Genomic DNA, 13889 nt, shown 5'->3' with positions numbered 1-13889 from the left:
TCTCTGAGGATGCTGGTAAATCTCCGGGTTACTTCTCCCCCCTTACCACAATTTCGTTCCCTCGATTGACTGTAATATTTGCTGAAGTAACTTTGTTTTACCTAATAGATTTACAATCTGTTAGCATGTTTAAAAAAAGCATTAAACACTTATGACTGAAAAGAAAATACGTCCTCTCCAGCAGTATCTACTCTTCTCCCTCTCCCAGAATCTGTATTTTTGCTTTTACCATGATTTTTATTTTAAGGGGGGGAATGAGTAGACATGAGAGTCCAATAAATTCATACTAAAAGTTCATACTGAGCTAAAATATAATTATACCTTGACTACAAAATTTTAAGGTTATTTTTATTTACAAGTTTTGAAAAATGTACATTTTTTACATGGGTTACTTGTGCAAAGTTAAATTCAGAAGAGTGATAAATGCACAAAAGGTGACAATGGAACATCAGACAAAACAAGCTTTGTCCCACACTGCTACTTAAAGGTACTGTCAATCTGAAAGTATAAATATCCAAAGAAAGATTACAGACATTGACTTTAAGGTTCTTATAATACTGAAAGGGAGGAAGAAACTAAAGCATGCAGCATTAACAGAGGATTTGAGTGGAAAATAGTTTACCACAGACATGTTCCCTTCCTTGGGTTAATTAAAACTCTAAAAAAAACAATGATTATAAATTTGTTCATCTAGGGTAGCACTGCTCCTTTAAAAGGATTAAAGGATCTCCAACCTTCCCTAGCTTAAAAACTAATGATTGTTTCCATTCCTCTGCTCCCACACCTCTTTAAAAAGTGAAAATCCAGAAGACTTCAGTATTCTGAATCTTAGCTTGGGTGTGTCCATTGAACACCTTGCAAGGAGAGGAAGTGTCAGTTACTATGCTGCACTCCTTTGGCTGAGCCCTTTAACATTCTCCTTCCTACCAGTACAAAACACAACTCATGTTAGTTTGATATTAGTATCATAGCCTTTTTAGCTTCCATTGCTCTTTCAAAATGAGTGTTTATGTGGATTTGTTTCCCTGTTTTCTATAGGCCATATTCCAAAAATTCACTTCTAAATCCAACAAAAGTGAAGGACCAGCCAGGGTGAAACTCTTCAATAATCATTCTGTTAAAAATAACATTCTGGTCATCAAGCTATGCATAAGCACCACTTGTAAATTCATTCATTTTAAAAGCTTAGTGTAAAGTACAGTAACACAATACTGCCATAAAACTGGAAATGAGATACAACAGAAAAGGAATTAATTAAGCATTAGTGACTTTTTGCACGTAACCCAGGTACAGTACATTTGATCTCACAGAGGGTGTTTTCTGATGTTTAAGGAGAGGGTAGAAGGGGTAGGAAAAGCCTGGCAAGGGAAGATGGAAACAGCACAACAGCTATTTTGCTTTTAATAAAGTAAATGTAATGACACTGATGAATAGGAAGGTGACAAACACATCAATATATATTTTTCTTATGACCAGCTGCTTCTTTTCCTGCACCCGGGTCAACAGTCACGCCAGCTCTGTTCTACTATCGCAGAAACACGTTTTTCATACTCCCGCTTGTTCTCCTGGTACAGCTGAGCAGCCTGGCTGTTTGCTGGACTATTGGGATTGGGTTCATCCAAAAGAGACTATAGAGACAATTTGTAAAAAGTCAGTTCCTCAATGCAAATATACATATACATATGGTTGGCTAAAAACTTTGTTCAGGTTTTTCGTACCATCTTATGCAAAACCTGAACGAACTTTCTGGCCAACCCAATATGTATATTCAACACACTCGAATTGTCCTAGGTAGCAGCTAAATTTGCTCTCTTAGCATAATAGTCTACAGTTACATTAATCTGCTAGTAGCTAGGCAAACGTGTATGTTTTCTGGTGGGTTAGGTCTTACCTACTTTTTACTTATGACTTTCAAAAACAATTGCTAATATAAACATATCAAAGGCCATAGTCACATTAAGGAAAATTCACCTGTATGGATGTTAAAATGGAAGACACATCATATGTTGGACTCCAACGGTTCTGAAGTATGTCCAGACATATACTACCATCTGCATAGACTAAGAGCATAGAAGTAGGTTATGTTAAACATAACAAAACCATTAAGGTTTTAATATCATAGTCAAGACAAACACAGTCAAGAATACTTTGCTTTTGAGGTTTAAAAAAGACTACTTAGCTGCCTCTTAGTTACCTTCCTAAAAGTGTCATAATCACTACTAGTGAAACAGGATGATCAGAGAATGTCAAACATAATCAGTATAAAACTGGAGGATACCTAATGCTTGTTATTCTGAAAAGACTGCCCTGTTATCCAGGAAACCACGCACAATTTTTAAGAGGGTTCCTCATCATTGATAGACTTATGGGAAATTCACTCCACTAAATTTTTAAACTTTATCTCCTATCTGAAATAACCAAGATAGCTCAGAGTTCACAAGGTTTCATTTTGGTGTGAAGATAAAAATATCTGATACCCTGGAAAATACATTATTAACCTGAATAAAAGGCAACTTGTTCTAGGCTTACTACTAGAAAAAAAAATAAAAGAGCAAAATAGTAAGTTAGAATCACCTGTGGCACTTTTCCAATATACCGTATACCTGGACTCAACCACAGAATCTGATATTCAGTGGGTCTGGAGTGGGGCCGGGACATCCATGGCTTTTAAATGTCCCACGCTAATGCTGATCTGCATCCAAAGCTGAAAACTATTGCTCTAAATGCTAGTGAAAATAATCACAACACAAAACTACCCCAATCTGGCCTTACATTAAAAGGAAACCTCAAGAACATCCTTATTTTTGTTTAGTAAGTAAATGATAAAATCATCAAAACCAGGAGGCTCTCAGATTCCAAGCAAAGGCAATGTCCCTTCACTGCTTCAGTTCTAGGACCACAGACCAAGACAGCAACAGACCACCATGAACAAGTTCAGCTTTCAGGAAACAGCAAGATGCCTAGACAAATACTCAGGTGCTACAGACAAATAGGAAATGTGGAATACCTCCCAAATAAACAGTGTAGTAGTTTGAAATACTGTATTAAAAGTGATACTTGCCATTTGGATGAAACATCTTAGAGACAAATCTAACCGTAGGTGGCTTATTCGGATATTCTTCAGTGAATTCTATTGTAAGCTTAAAGGTTCCTGTAATTAGAAAAGAAAGGGTTAAGAAAACCTACTTATCACTTTGTTCGGTAGTACTTTGTTTTTAATACTACATGACTTCTTTTTTCAAATATTATATGAAATAATGCAAAGATATAGAGTAGAGAGGAAAGAGACCAGGTAAGAGATACAGCTCCAGAGACTGCCCTAAAAATGGACAGACACTGTAAGAACCATCACTCAAAGGTGATTTGTTTTCTGTTTTTCCATTATTCTCCCCCAAACTTAAATACAGCCATTTTAAACTCAAAATTACTGCCTGCAGGATAACTTTAGCCACTGTACATTTTGAAGACATCCTTAAAATGACAAGCAACTAGAGCCAAAACGTGGCCTTCCTCCTTGAGAAGACTGAAAGACCTTAATAAAGGCCAATTTTAATCAGCTGTCATCTTAAATGGTGATTTTTAAATGCACTAGAAAGAATGAGAGCACAAAGTTCAAAAACCAATGCTAGAAATACAAATCAGTAATCAAATTATTTTTAAAATAGCAGGAAATAAGAAAAGTGTTCACTGGCTCCTCTTCATGTAATAGCAACTCTATAATGAAAACATAATTGAATGTAAGCCAGAAAAAACTTCACAGTCCCTCTTTGAAACCCTCAAGTATGACTCACAAGCTACTTCACTATAAAACCAACTCAATTATTCACACTAATGGTAGGAATTAATGGCAGAAATAATTAAAAAATCATATTAGATTGCATTCATGTCTCCAGTAAATTTCTTTCTAATGATGTTTATGCTACTATTGAAACAAATTATTTTTCTTGAATATGTGTCAACTAAGGTAGCAGGAGGCCCTAAAGTATACTAAGTTAACAGACTTATTTATAAGAAATGGACAAACTGGATCTCATTCAAGAATTGCTGGGGACTTCCCTGGCGGTCCAGTGTTTAGGACTCTGCGCTTCTACTGCAGGGGACACTGGTTCGATCCCTGGCCGGGGAACTAAGATCCCACATGCCCCACAGCACGCCCCCGCCCCCCACCAAAAAAGAATTGTTGGATGTTGTGATTTGGGGAAATTATTTTCTTCAAAATGTTATTTTTAATTGGGTTTAATAAATTCAAGAAAACAACTGGGCAATTGTTTTTTCCTGACTGAAATTTCTTGAAGTAATCTTAAGGAATCAGTTATTATCTAAGGTGATGCACGTTCCACTATATTACTCTGGTCCATTTAATAAATTACTTATTCTAATACAATAGACCACACTTCAGATAGAGTATAATTTGTTACTGGTTCCTTCGAGTTAGCAATTTATTTCCTCCTTGCTTCCATTCCTCCTTTCCACTTAAGAAAAAAAGACTATAGGGCTTCCCTGGTGGCACCGTGGTTGAGAGTCCGCCTGCCGATGCAGGGGGCACGGGTACGTGCCCCGGTCCGGGAGGATCCCACATGCCACGGAGCAACTAAGCCCGTGTGCCACAAACTACTGAGCCTGTGCTCTAGAGCCCGCGAGCCACAACTACTCAAGCCCGCGTGCCACAACTAATGAAGCCCACGCGCCTAGAGCCCGTGCTCTGCAACAAGAAGCCACCGCAATGAGAAGCCCGCGCACTGCAACGAAGAGTAACCCCCGCTTGCTGCAACTAGAGAAAGCCTGTGCAGCCACAAAAACCCAACGCAGCCAAATATAAATAAATAAATATATAAAAATTAAAAAATGCAACATATGGAGACATATTATATTCCCCAACTATAGTTACTCCCTAAACTTGAAAGTCAGATCTGAAGTTACTATGTATTATAACTAAGGACAAAAAGCAAAATATTTTGGAATGGATAAACATGCTATAGTCCATCAGAACACACTTCACCTTTATCACCACCTGGTCATAACTCTTCCTATTTTTGAGGAAGAAAGCATAGTTCTTTCTTTTCAGTTCTATGATATTATAATACGCAAGAAAAAGTGGGAATGAGTGTTAGTTCAAAACTCTGAGCTTCCTTATGTATCTCAAGTATAAACACATTTGGCTCAGTGTTGATACCCGCTTAAATTATAGCTTAGAGATTTATCATCAAGAAATTGCTCTAAAAAAACTGCTCTAAAATTGGGCAGATTTAATAGCATGCAGAGCTCCCAGGTACTTTAAATTAAAACCATCATTAAATATGATACCTAAAGGTGGTAAAGTCACACAGAAGGCAGGCGTAGGTGGAAACAGTGGAGTGCAGTGGGGCAGAGCAGAAGCTTTGCAGTCAGACAGATCTGGGTTCAAATCCTTGCTTTGCTACTTGCTAGTTATGAAACCTTTGGGGAAACTGCTCAACTTGAGTAAACCTCAAGTTCCTCATCTGTAAAATAGGGTTAATAATAGTACCTGCTACATAACATTGTTGTGAGGTTTAAATGAGGGAAAGATGCACAGTGACACAAAATAAGTGCTTCATAAATATTTTAGTTACAGTAATTCTACAGTTTCGTATCTCTAGACCCAGCTGAAGGAGGCAAAACCCAAAAATCCAAACTTCACTATCAGTAAGAAAAATACAATTAATGAATTCAAATATTAAATAGTACTTTCTTTCTGACCTACATCAATCACAGTGAAAGCAAGTTGAGTACATACGCTGGTGGCTCACAAAACCCTTGACTTGAACTTTCTGCCTAATGCTTGCCTAAAAGTTCAATAAGGTGGTTACCTAGCTACCAAAGAAGTTAATCAAGTCTTTAAGAACAGCTCATTTAATATCTTGAGAAGTGAAACCAAGATAATTTATATTCAATGTGAATATAAATTAGGACGTACCTAAATCTTACTCAAAGCACACATTTAAAGGGATATTTCATACTTTTAGCCACCTTAAACAATGAGAACCTCTTTAGTACAACTCTCAATCCAATTTCTGAGGTCCAAAACAAATGTTAAGGAAATTTAAAATCTGAGAATTAATACTACGCAATCGAGACTAGAGCTTGTCCTCTGAATATTTAGAAGGCTAGGCTTTAAAATAATTGGAAACTGAAGCCTCACCATTGTTGTATACAATCTGTACTGATTTTTTTATCTTCCTGAGGAGGTCACAACATTGTAAGGAAAGTATAAATTAATCCAGCTATGTATAGGGACCAGGAAAATTATATAAATGAGTTAAATGGCGGGTGTATGGCAATAGGGAGTGATATGGTTAAAGCAGAGAGTGTATGTTCTGTCTGTCACAAATTCAATTTTTTGAAAATATTGTATTGGCCAAAGAAAGCACCTCTGTAGGTGTTTCCTGCCATTTAGCCACCAGTCTGTGACCCCTGAGGAGAAAGCAAAGTACATGTACTTAAAAAATTCTTTTTGGATGACTGAAAAAAGTCTGATTTTTAAGATAATACCTAAATACTCTTCATCATAGGATTTATTTACCTTAAGAACACCCCTAGTGGACTTTGATTCATTTTTTTTAAAAGACACCAAATTCTTGAGAATACATCTATTATGAAAATCAAGTACTGGTATCTTACTGTGTCTATTAACAATTTTCAGATGATGTGATGGAGGATACATTGTTCCTTAACCTTCGTATTCAGCATACATACCAAGATATTTTATGAGGAAGTATTTCCCCCCAATGTTTTGTTTGGTAGTGTAAGCTCTTGGGAACATAGTCCTCTTACCTTCAAGTGTGTAAAGTTAAATCAAATACCTTTAAGAGTTCCTTTTCTTAAAATTTCATCTCTTTAACTAGGGTCTGGCTGTTCCAGAAACCTCCACTACAAATGGTTTACAAGGAAGCAGCAAAAGTAGTTTTGGAGCTGTTGATTTATATAACACATTGGCAACAGCAAAATCAACTATGCCACTTGTCCCTAATTGGGCCTTTCCAGTAAATTCCCTAACTGTAAATAACAGGGATTTTTAAATGGTCAAAAAATTTCTTGTAAACTTGGTCAGTGTTCTAGACACCTGAGAAAGCATCCATGGATAGCAGACTGCTCAAAAGAATGAATGAGAAAAGGGTACTGTCATTTAGCCTGAGTAATTCCTTTCAGCAATGTCAGGGTGGAGATACACATCATCAAAAAAAGAGCCAGTAATGTCAAGGGGGAAGGTCCAGGTAGATAATGGATTCCACAAGTACCTTTTCAACTCATACCACTTAAAACGAGAGAAGCACCCTTGAAATATTTAAGTTGCCAACCCCAGCAAAGTGGTGTACTAGTAATAAAGCTGTGCCCAGTGTAAAGCAGTCTGAGTAAAATCAGGAGGAAAAAAGAAGCCAATGAAAACAAAGCCTGCTGGAGCTAAAGCAAATACACAGCTAATCTGCACATAAAGCTTAAGTATGAAGAACTAGCACCAATCTAGTAGAGGAAAATTAAGCTTAGCTAGCTCTTGCTACAGATCAGGATCAGTTCAAATGATTTACTGCACCGAAGTATCAATAGTATGGCTTGAGGATCACACTCCCCTGCTGTCATTTCTTTTTATTGCAGCACTGAAGAGCAGTGATATCCACCCAGTGGGTGAAGGTAGAGAGGAAACTACAAGTATTTAGGCTATTGTCTACAGTCTTCTAGGGAAATGTGAGTGTTTGAGACAAATCATAGAATTGGTTAATATTGACCTACCTCACAACATCTTGTGGTTGGTAGCATCAAAAAGCAAACTGACTTGGCAACATAAGTTTGTACTTAGTAGTTTGCAGAAATGTTTTTGTTCCTGCCTTCAAACTGAGTTATGTGCATATGTGTGTGCATATGTGTACAATATCTCTCAAATGCTACGTGACCAAAGGAAGGTAAGTCATTGAGAAAAAAATAACAGAAAGATCCTTTTCTTTTTAAAAATACCTCAAGATATTAAAGATGTCGATTAGTAGTTCAAATACGTTTAATCATCTTTTTAAATGTATTAAGCTTTCAAAAACAATTAACTACATACACACAAACACACATAACTGAATGCACTAAAACTATATCAATGTTAATTTCCTGGTTGTGCATAGTCATTCAAGATGACTTGTTACCAAAGGGGCGGGGGCGCAGGTGAAGGGTATACAAGGTCTCTCTGTAATATTATTTATTACAACTGCACATGAACCTATAATTATCTCAAAATAGGAAGCTTTAAAAAATCCTTAAAAAGCAACTAACGTGTGTTTTTAAAGGTCAAACCTAAACCCATTAAAAATCAGGTAACTATAAGTACATGTAGTACCTTGAAGTAGGTTGGACACTGGTCAAGACAGTACATTAAGGCTCCCCTCAACTGTGAAACTGCTTTGAGATACTGACCATCAAGTCTTGATAAAAGCACATACTGAAAACTCATTTAAAAATTAGAAACATTATGCTCAAACTGGCTATTAAAGGTGCCATTAAAGACCATCTTAAAGCAGTGAGGCTGACAGGCACTCAATGCCAGACGGTAGAAACCAGACAATTGTGTGCAAGGGATTCTTGCATCCATTCAACATCCAACAAACACACATTAAGCACCTGCTGAACACAGTTCCCGCCCTTGTGAAGAATTCTGAATCAAATGGTCCCTGGGGTCTCTGAGCCTATCAGCAAGTGGTTGGGTTGACACTTACTCAGTATCTTGATGGGGGGCTGAATTTAGCAGGATCACAGCCCAAACCTCACAGACCCTTAACATCAGTGGTATGATGCTCCTTTTACTGCCTTACCCAGATTTTTTTTTAAGAAGCAATAAAAAAGATGCAGTTCTAGTCAAGCGGACAATAGCCAGAACAACCTGCCACAGATTGGATTCCACTCAAGCCTTTAGTAGGCAGAGGCTAGGGAGAAGCGGGTTCCTAAGTAGGAGGCACTTCCAGGATGACTGGGAACCCTTTCCCCAGATGATCAGGCTCCTGAAAGGTGGGTAAAGAAACTCTCTTACCATCCTCAAACGGGGTCCCTTCAGGCCTGCAACACAGAGAAAAAACAATCAGTTCCCGCTTCGGGGCTCCCCTCTCCCCGATTCATCTGAGGAGATGGCTATTACGAGCCCTGCTCGCTCCACCGCTGGTAAACCACCGCTTCCCGGGTCGCAAAACCACTACCAGCAGAGGTCTGGGGCTCAGAAATCCCGGGCAGGCCGCCGCGCCGAAGCGCCACCACTCCCCGCCCCGCCCCCCTTAGTACCCCAAATGGTTCCCCTGGCAGCGGGAACCGAGCTAATCGAGGCACAGGCTCCGGGGAGGCGCCTAGGCCCAGCCAGCCCCAAACACTCTCCCTCTGCCCCCGCCTCCGCACCGGGCCGGTCTCGGAGGGCACATGCGTCCCTAGCCCTCGCCGCCACCCGGAACGCAGACTCACCCAAAAATGACCGCGTTCCAAACCATTATGTTGTTCTCGGATGGAGCCCCGCTGACTCCGGCTGGAGGATCCTCCTGCAACCTTCAAGGAAACAGACAGGGGGCCCGAGATCCGGCACCCGCTCGCGCCGCCAGCCGCCCCGCCGCCCGCCCGGCCCTCCGCCGGCCCCGCCCTGCGCCCCGGCCGCAGCCCCCGGACCCCGGCGTCCCGGGCGGGTTACCTCTTGAAGTCCCTCATGAGGCGCCGCCGAGCCGGGGTGGACATGTCTCTAGCGGGGTCAGGGGTGGGGCATACACCGAGCTCTCGCGTCCCCGCGGGCGGTAAGGCGGCCGAGGAGGCTGAGGAAGCTGAAGGAACCGAGGGGGACGCTCCCAGAGGAACTGCACTGCCTCTCCGAAGTCGAGGGTCTGTCTGGCGCCGACTGAGCACCACCCCTGAGTAGACGGGGGCTGAACCAACCTAGAAGGAAAGGGCGGGGGTGGAACGCCGATCGCCGGACAGGCCGTACCAAGACGGGGCGGGGGGGGGACGGAAAGTTGCTTAGGTCATTAAACCCGGGCGGGAGGCGGGGGTGTGGTGAGAGGCGAGCTGCGGGCCGCACGTAATTGCCTGGAACTCACTAGGATCGGGTGGTGGAAGGGGGTGCACCTCTATTTGCCAATTCTAAGACGAACCCTGGGAAGCTCTTTTCTGTTTTCCTTTTTCTTTTCCCTTTCTTTCTGTTTTTTTTTTTTTTTTTTTTTTTTGAGATCAGATCACTTATTAAAGTGAGCACAGTGGCTGAGGGGGGAGAAGAACGATGGAAGTCCCAATCTCGAGATCTCGAGGTGGGAGTGGGTGGAGGCAAAACCGGTTGTCCAAAAGCCGGAAGTCTAGGGGACACACCCCCTGCGGACACGGGAGACTAGGGAGGATGTGTGACTGCTTAAAATGACTGAAAATCCAAAGAATAAATAGACCTCGACTATGAGGTCGAGGGTCCCTTCTCTATGGAATGTGGGTCCGTTCTCTATGGGGTGAATGTGCGGGATTTGGGTCCCAACATTTAGGCCAATGATCACCCCCAAAGCGTAATGAAGTGGTGTTGTGTGTCCTGGGGGAGGGAATGAGAGCTGCAGGCGAGCAGAATGAGGCTTTAGCTTTGGGCACTCACAATTTGGCTCTGGAACCACATTTCCCCTTGGCAGTTCAACAAGCCAAGCAGCTAATATATGTTCAGAAGAGTCCAAGGTATGAGAATATCCGACTGCAGAGAATTGGAAGAGCAGTGAGTCTGAAGTAAAGTAACGGTAAGATGCACGTGAAAAAGCTGCAGGTTGCAGGGAAGAGTCACAGTTAGTATGTGGACCTGCAAAAGCAATAACAGTTTTAAAGAATATTTTTTAAAAGGTCAACCCAAGGGCTTCCCTGGTGGCGCAGTGGTTGAGAGCCCGCCTGCCGATGCAGGGGACACGGGTTCGTGCCCCGGTCCGGGAGGATCCCACATGCCGCTGAGCGGCTGGGCCCGTGAGCCATGGCCACTGAGCCTGCGCGTCCGGAGCCTGTGCTCTGCAACGGGAGAGCCCACAACAGTGAGAGGCCCGCGTACCGGGGAAAAAAAAAAAAAGTCAACCCAAAATAACATAGAAGGTAGGCAAAATACTCATTTAAGGATTTTTGAAAATATGAGAAAGGTAGGTTTGGGTTAAGTCATGGAGAGTTTTGAATGCCAAGCTAATGGCTTCCTTGGAAGGTGGTTGAGCAGAAAAGCGACATGATCAGAGCTGTGCTCATCAGAGATGGGTCCCAGGACAGCAACTAGGAGACTTTTGAAGTATTCCAGGTGAGAGATACTGAACCAGGCAAAGACAATAAACATGGAAAGGAGGGGATAAATGGAGAGGACCTGGCAACAGATAGAATGTGGGGGCAAGAGAGAGAAAGGAGTCAACTATGGCTCAAGTTCTGGGGACTTCCCTGGCGGTCCAGTGGTTAGGGCTCCGCGCTTCCACTGCAGGGGGCACAGGTTCGATCCCTGGTCCGGGAACTAAGATCCCACAAGCCCCACGGCGCACTGCAGTGTGGTGTGGCCAAACAAACAAACAATGGCTCAAGTTCTAACCTCCAAGATAATTGGGGGTTTGAAGGTGCCATTACCAGAATTACAGAATAGAGAGGGAGGGGCAGTTTTGGGAGAGGACATTTGGGGACTTACTGAATCCATGGGACTAGTGAGACATTCGCATGAAGATGTCCAGAAGATATCAGATGTGCAGGAAATTGTTTTTAACATGGGAGGCAGGAGGCACTTGACAGTGGTAGTGATTCTAGCTGCTGCTTTACAACAAGTACTCTCATGGCCAAGGATTTATATCTCCCATTAACTCCAACGTATCAGTTAAGGCAAATCTCCCTAATAGCATCACATTATGGCTGTGATGGGAAGGGGTTACAAAAATAAATTAAAAACCTCCTTTTCCTCTAATCTAGGAGCTTGCAGTCTACTAATACGCACATATGAAATCAACAAAAGCAAGGTCTACGAAAGCAAGTGCGTTAGTTTTCTATTGATGTTTAACAAATTACCACAAGCTGTTAGCCAACTTCAGTTCCTTGTGGCTGTAAGACTGAAGGCCCCATTTCCTCAGTGGCTGCCAGCTGGGGACCAGTCTCAGCTCCTAGAGGTTACCTGCATACCTTGCCACGTGGCCTACTCCATCTTCAAAGCCAGCAATAGAGAATTTCTCTCCCATCAGATCCCTCTCACGCTTTTTTTTTTTAACGTATATATATTTTTTCATCTCACAGTTTGAATCTCTTTCTTCAGGAAGAGCCCAGTTCACTTTAAGGCCTTATCTGATTAGGTCAGGCCCACCCCAGATAATCTCCTGATCCTAAAATCATCTGATTTGGGACCTTAATTACGTCTACAAATTTGCCTCATAGCAGAACCTAGATTAGTGTTTGACTGAATAGCTGAAAGAAGTGACCAGAAATCTTGAGGAAGGGGGTGGCATCATAGAATTCTCCCTCCAGAGCAGCAGCAAGATACATAGCAGAAACATGTGAATCCACAGATGCTGAGGGGCTGTACAGCAAGGGAATCATCAGTCTGGTGGGGTTAGAAGAAGCTTCCTGGAATGGGTCTATTTCAAAGTTGTTTCAGAAGAGATGAAAGCAGGGCTTGGGAGGGAGAAACTCAAGCAGTTTCTATGAGGGCAACAGCACGAGCATGGACATGGAGCTTAACCAGGATCTGGGGATAGTGGGCAGATTAGAGTGGCTAATGCAGACCGACGAGACCTTGGCTTGGAAAAGTGAGGATGACAGAAGTTAATTAAATGCCCTCAAATGCGAGGATGAGGAATTTAGGCTTGATAGGCAGCTTTTGTAGGTGTTTGAGTCCAAGAGAGATGTACTGAAAACATCCTACTGAGAAGCAGCATATAATGTACTGGAGAGGAGGAGAGGGTCTGGGAGGCTCCTGGATATAAGGGACTGGGTATAAATGTCTAAAACTCATTGAAGGCTAGAGATGGGTTTGAGTTTGTTGCAGGCCTGTTTTCTGCAACTCCTTTGCTGTATAGCTAAGGAATAGCTCTTTGACTACCTAATGAGGAAAAATCAAGAGCATGAACCGAAGCAGTTTGGAAGCCCTGGGGCACCGGGATGTGGGGAGAGTGTTCCCTGACTGCACAATGGAATTGCTTTGCAGGAACGCTGTGCCCTCACATTCCCCATCAGAAGCAGGGTTGTCATAGCAAGCAGCACACAGAAGATTGTTCTCCAGCACAGGCGATTATAGGGCTGGAATATACTAACTATAGCAGAGCTGGCCGAGCATCCCTTCCACCCCATTCTCACCTTGACATCTTGAAGAAATACCCTCTTCACAGGCAAGCATCCCCCCTTCCCCCCAAGAACAGGGGTCAAGAGACTAGAGGTCCTTTTCAATTTAAAGAAAAGTGTGTTAGCAATGCAGCTGCAGAGAAGATTAAAAATTCCAAATTGTTCAGAGGCAAGGATCTGAGCATTTTCCTAAAAGGGAGGAAAAATATGGGACTATATGACTAGGGAAATTGTGGAATTTTGTTCTTGTTTTCAAAATGCAGAATAGATTGTGATTTTCCTCGACTATTTGGGGTTGGAGAGAGAAACCAAATAAAATATCATTTCCTGCCTTATGAGGCTGGGAGTTTGTATTTCTGTTAGCCAGTGAAGGCAAGGAATTTTATTTTTCTATAGTTCCCACTTCTATCAATAAAATTCAGTACAAATGACAACCAAGGAACAACAGAAAATAAAATCAAAAGATTTTTCTTGACTCCAATAATCTTGGAAGACAAATCAAGAGGATCACCTACACAGGAGACACCAGTGGTCACAGTGTGTGTTCTTGGCAGTAAAGGTAGTAGTATGCTGTCCATTTATAGCCCCTAGAACACAAGGAGAGAAAGAGATAGGGGGAG

General features: G+C 42.0%; 1 protein-coding gene across 1 annotated transcript; it reads right to left on the bottom strand.

The window, feature by feature from the left end:
- Positions 1-340: 340 nt before the first annotated feature.
- Positions 341-10265, bottom strand: UBE2A (ubiquitin conjugating enzyme E2 A). Its single transcript, XM_079910603.1, has 7 exons — positions 10062-10265; positions 9662-9900; positions 9442-9522; positions 9023-9048; positions 3062-3151; positions 1972-2060; positions 341-1628 (listed from the first exon to the last, which is right to left on the bottom strand). The coding sequence occupies exons 2-7, from the start codon at positions 9703-9705 to the stop codon at positions 1500-1502; spliced, it is 459 nt and encodes a 152-aa protein (XP_079766729.1). The 5' UTR covers positions 9706-9900; positions 10062-10265; the 3' UTR covers positions 341-1499.
- Positions 10266-13889: the final 3624 nt, after the last annotated feature.

The sequence above is a fragment of the Stenella coeruleoalba genome, assembly GCF_951394435.1.
Source record: "Stenella coeruleoalba genome assembly, chromosome: X".
NCBI lineage: Eukaryota > Metazoa > Chordata > Mammalia > Artiodactyla > Delphinidae > Stenella > Stenella coeruleoalba.
Note: the sequence above shows the minus strand (reverse complement) of the source record. Positions and strands in the feature narration are given on the sequence as shown.

What these genes read in the sequence shown, in the direction of transcription:
- UBE2A (XM_079910603.1), bottom strand. Translation starts at nt 9,705, where the DNA reads ATGTCCACCCCGGCTCGGCGGCGCCTCATGAGGGACTTCAAGAG. An exon ending in TGGAACGCGGTCATTTTTGG is followed by an intron (nt 9,049 to 9,441) that starts GTGAGTCTGCGT and finishes TCTGTGTTGCAG; the next exon opens with GCCTGAAGGGACCCCGTTTG. An exon ending in AGGGACCCCGTTTGAGGATG is followed by an intron (nt 3,152 to 9,022) that starts GTAAGAGAGTTT and finishes TTCTAATTACAG; the next exon opens with GAACCTTTAAGCTTACAATA.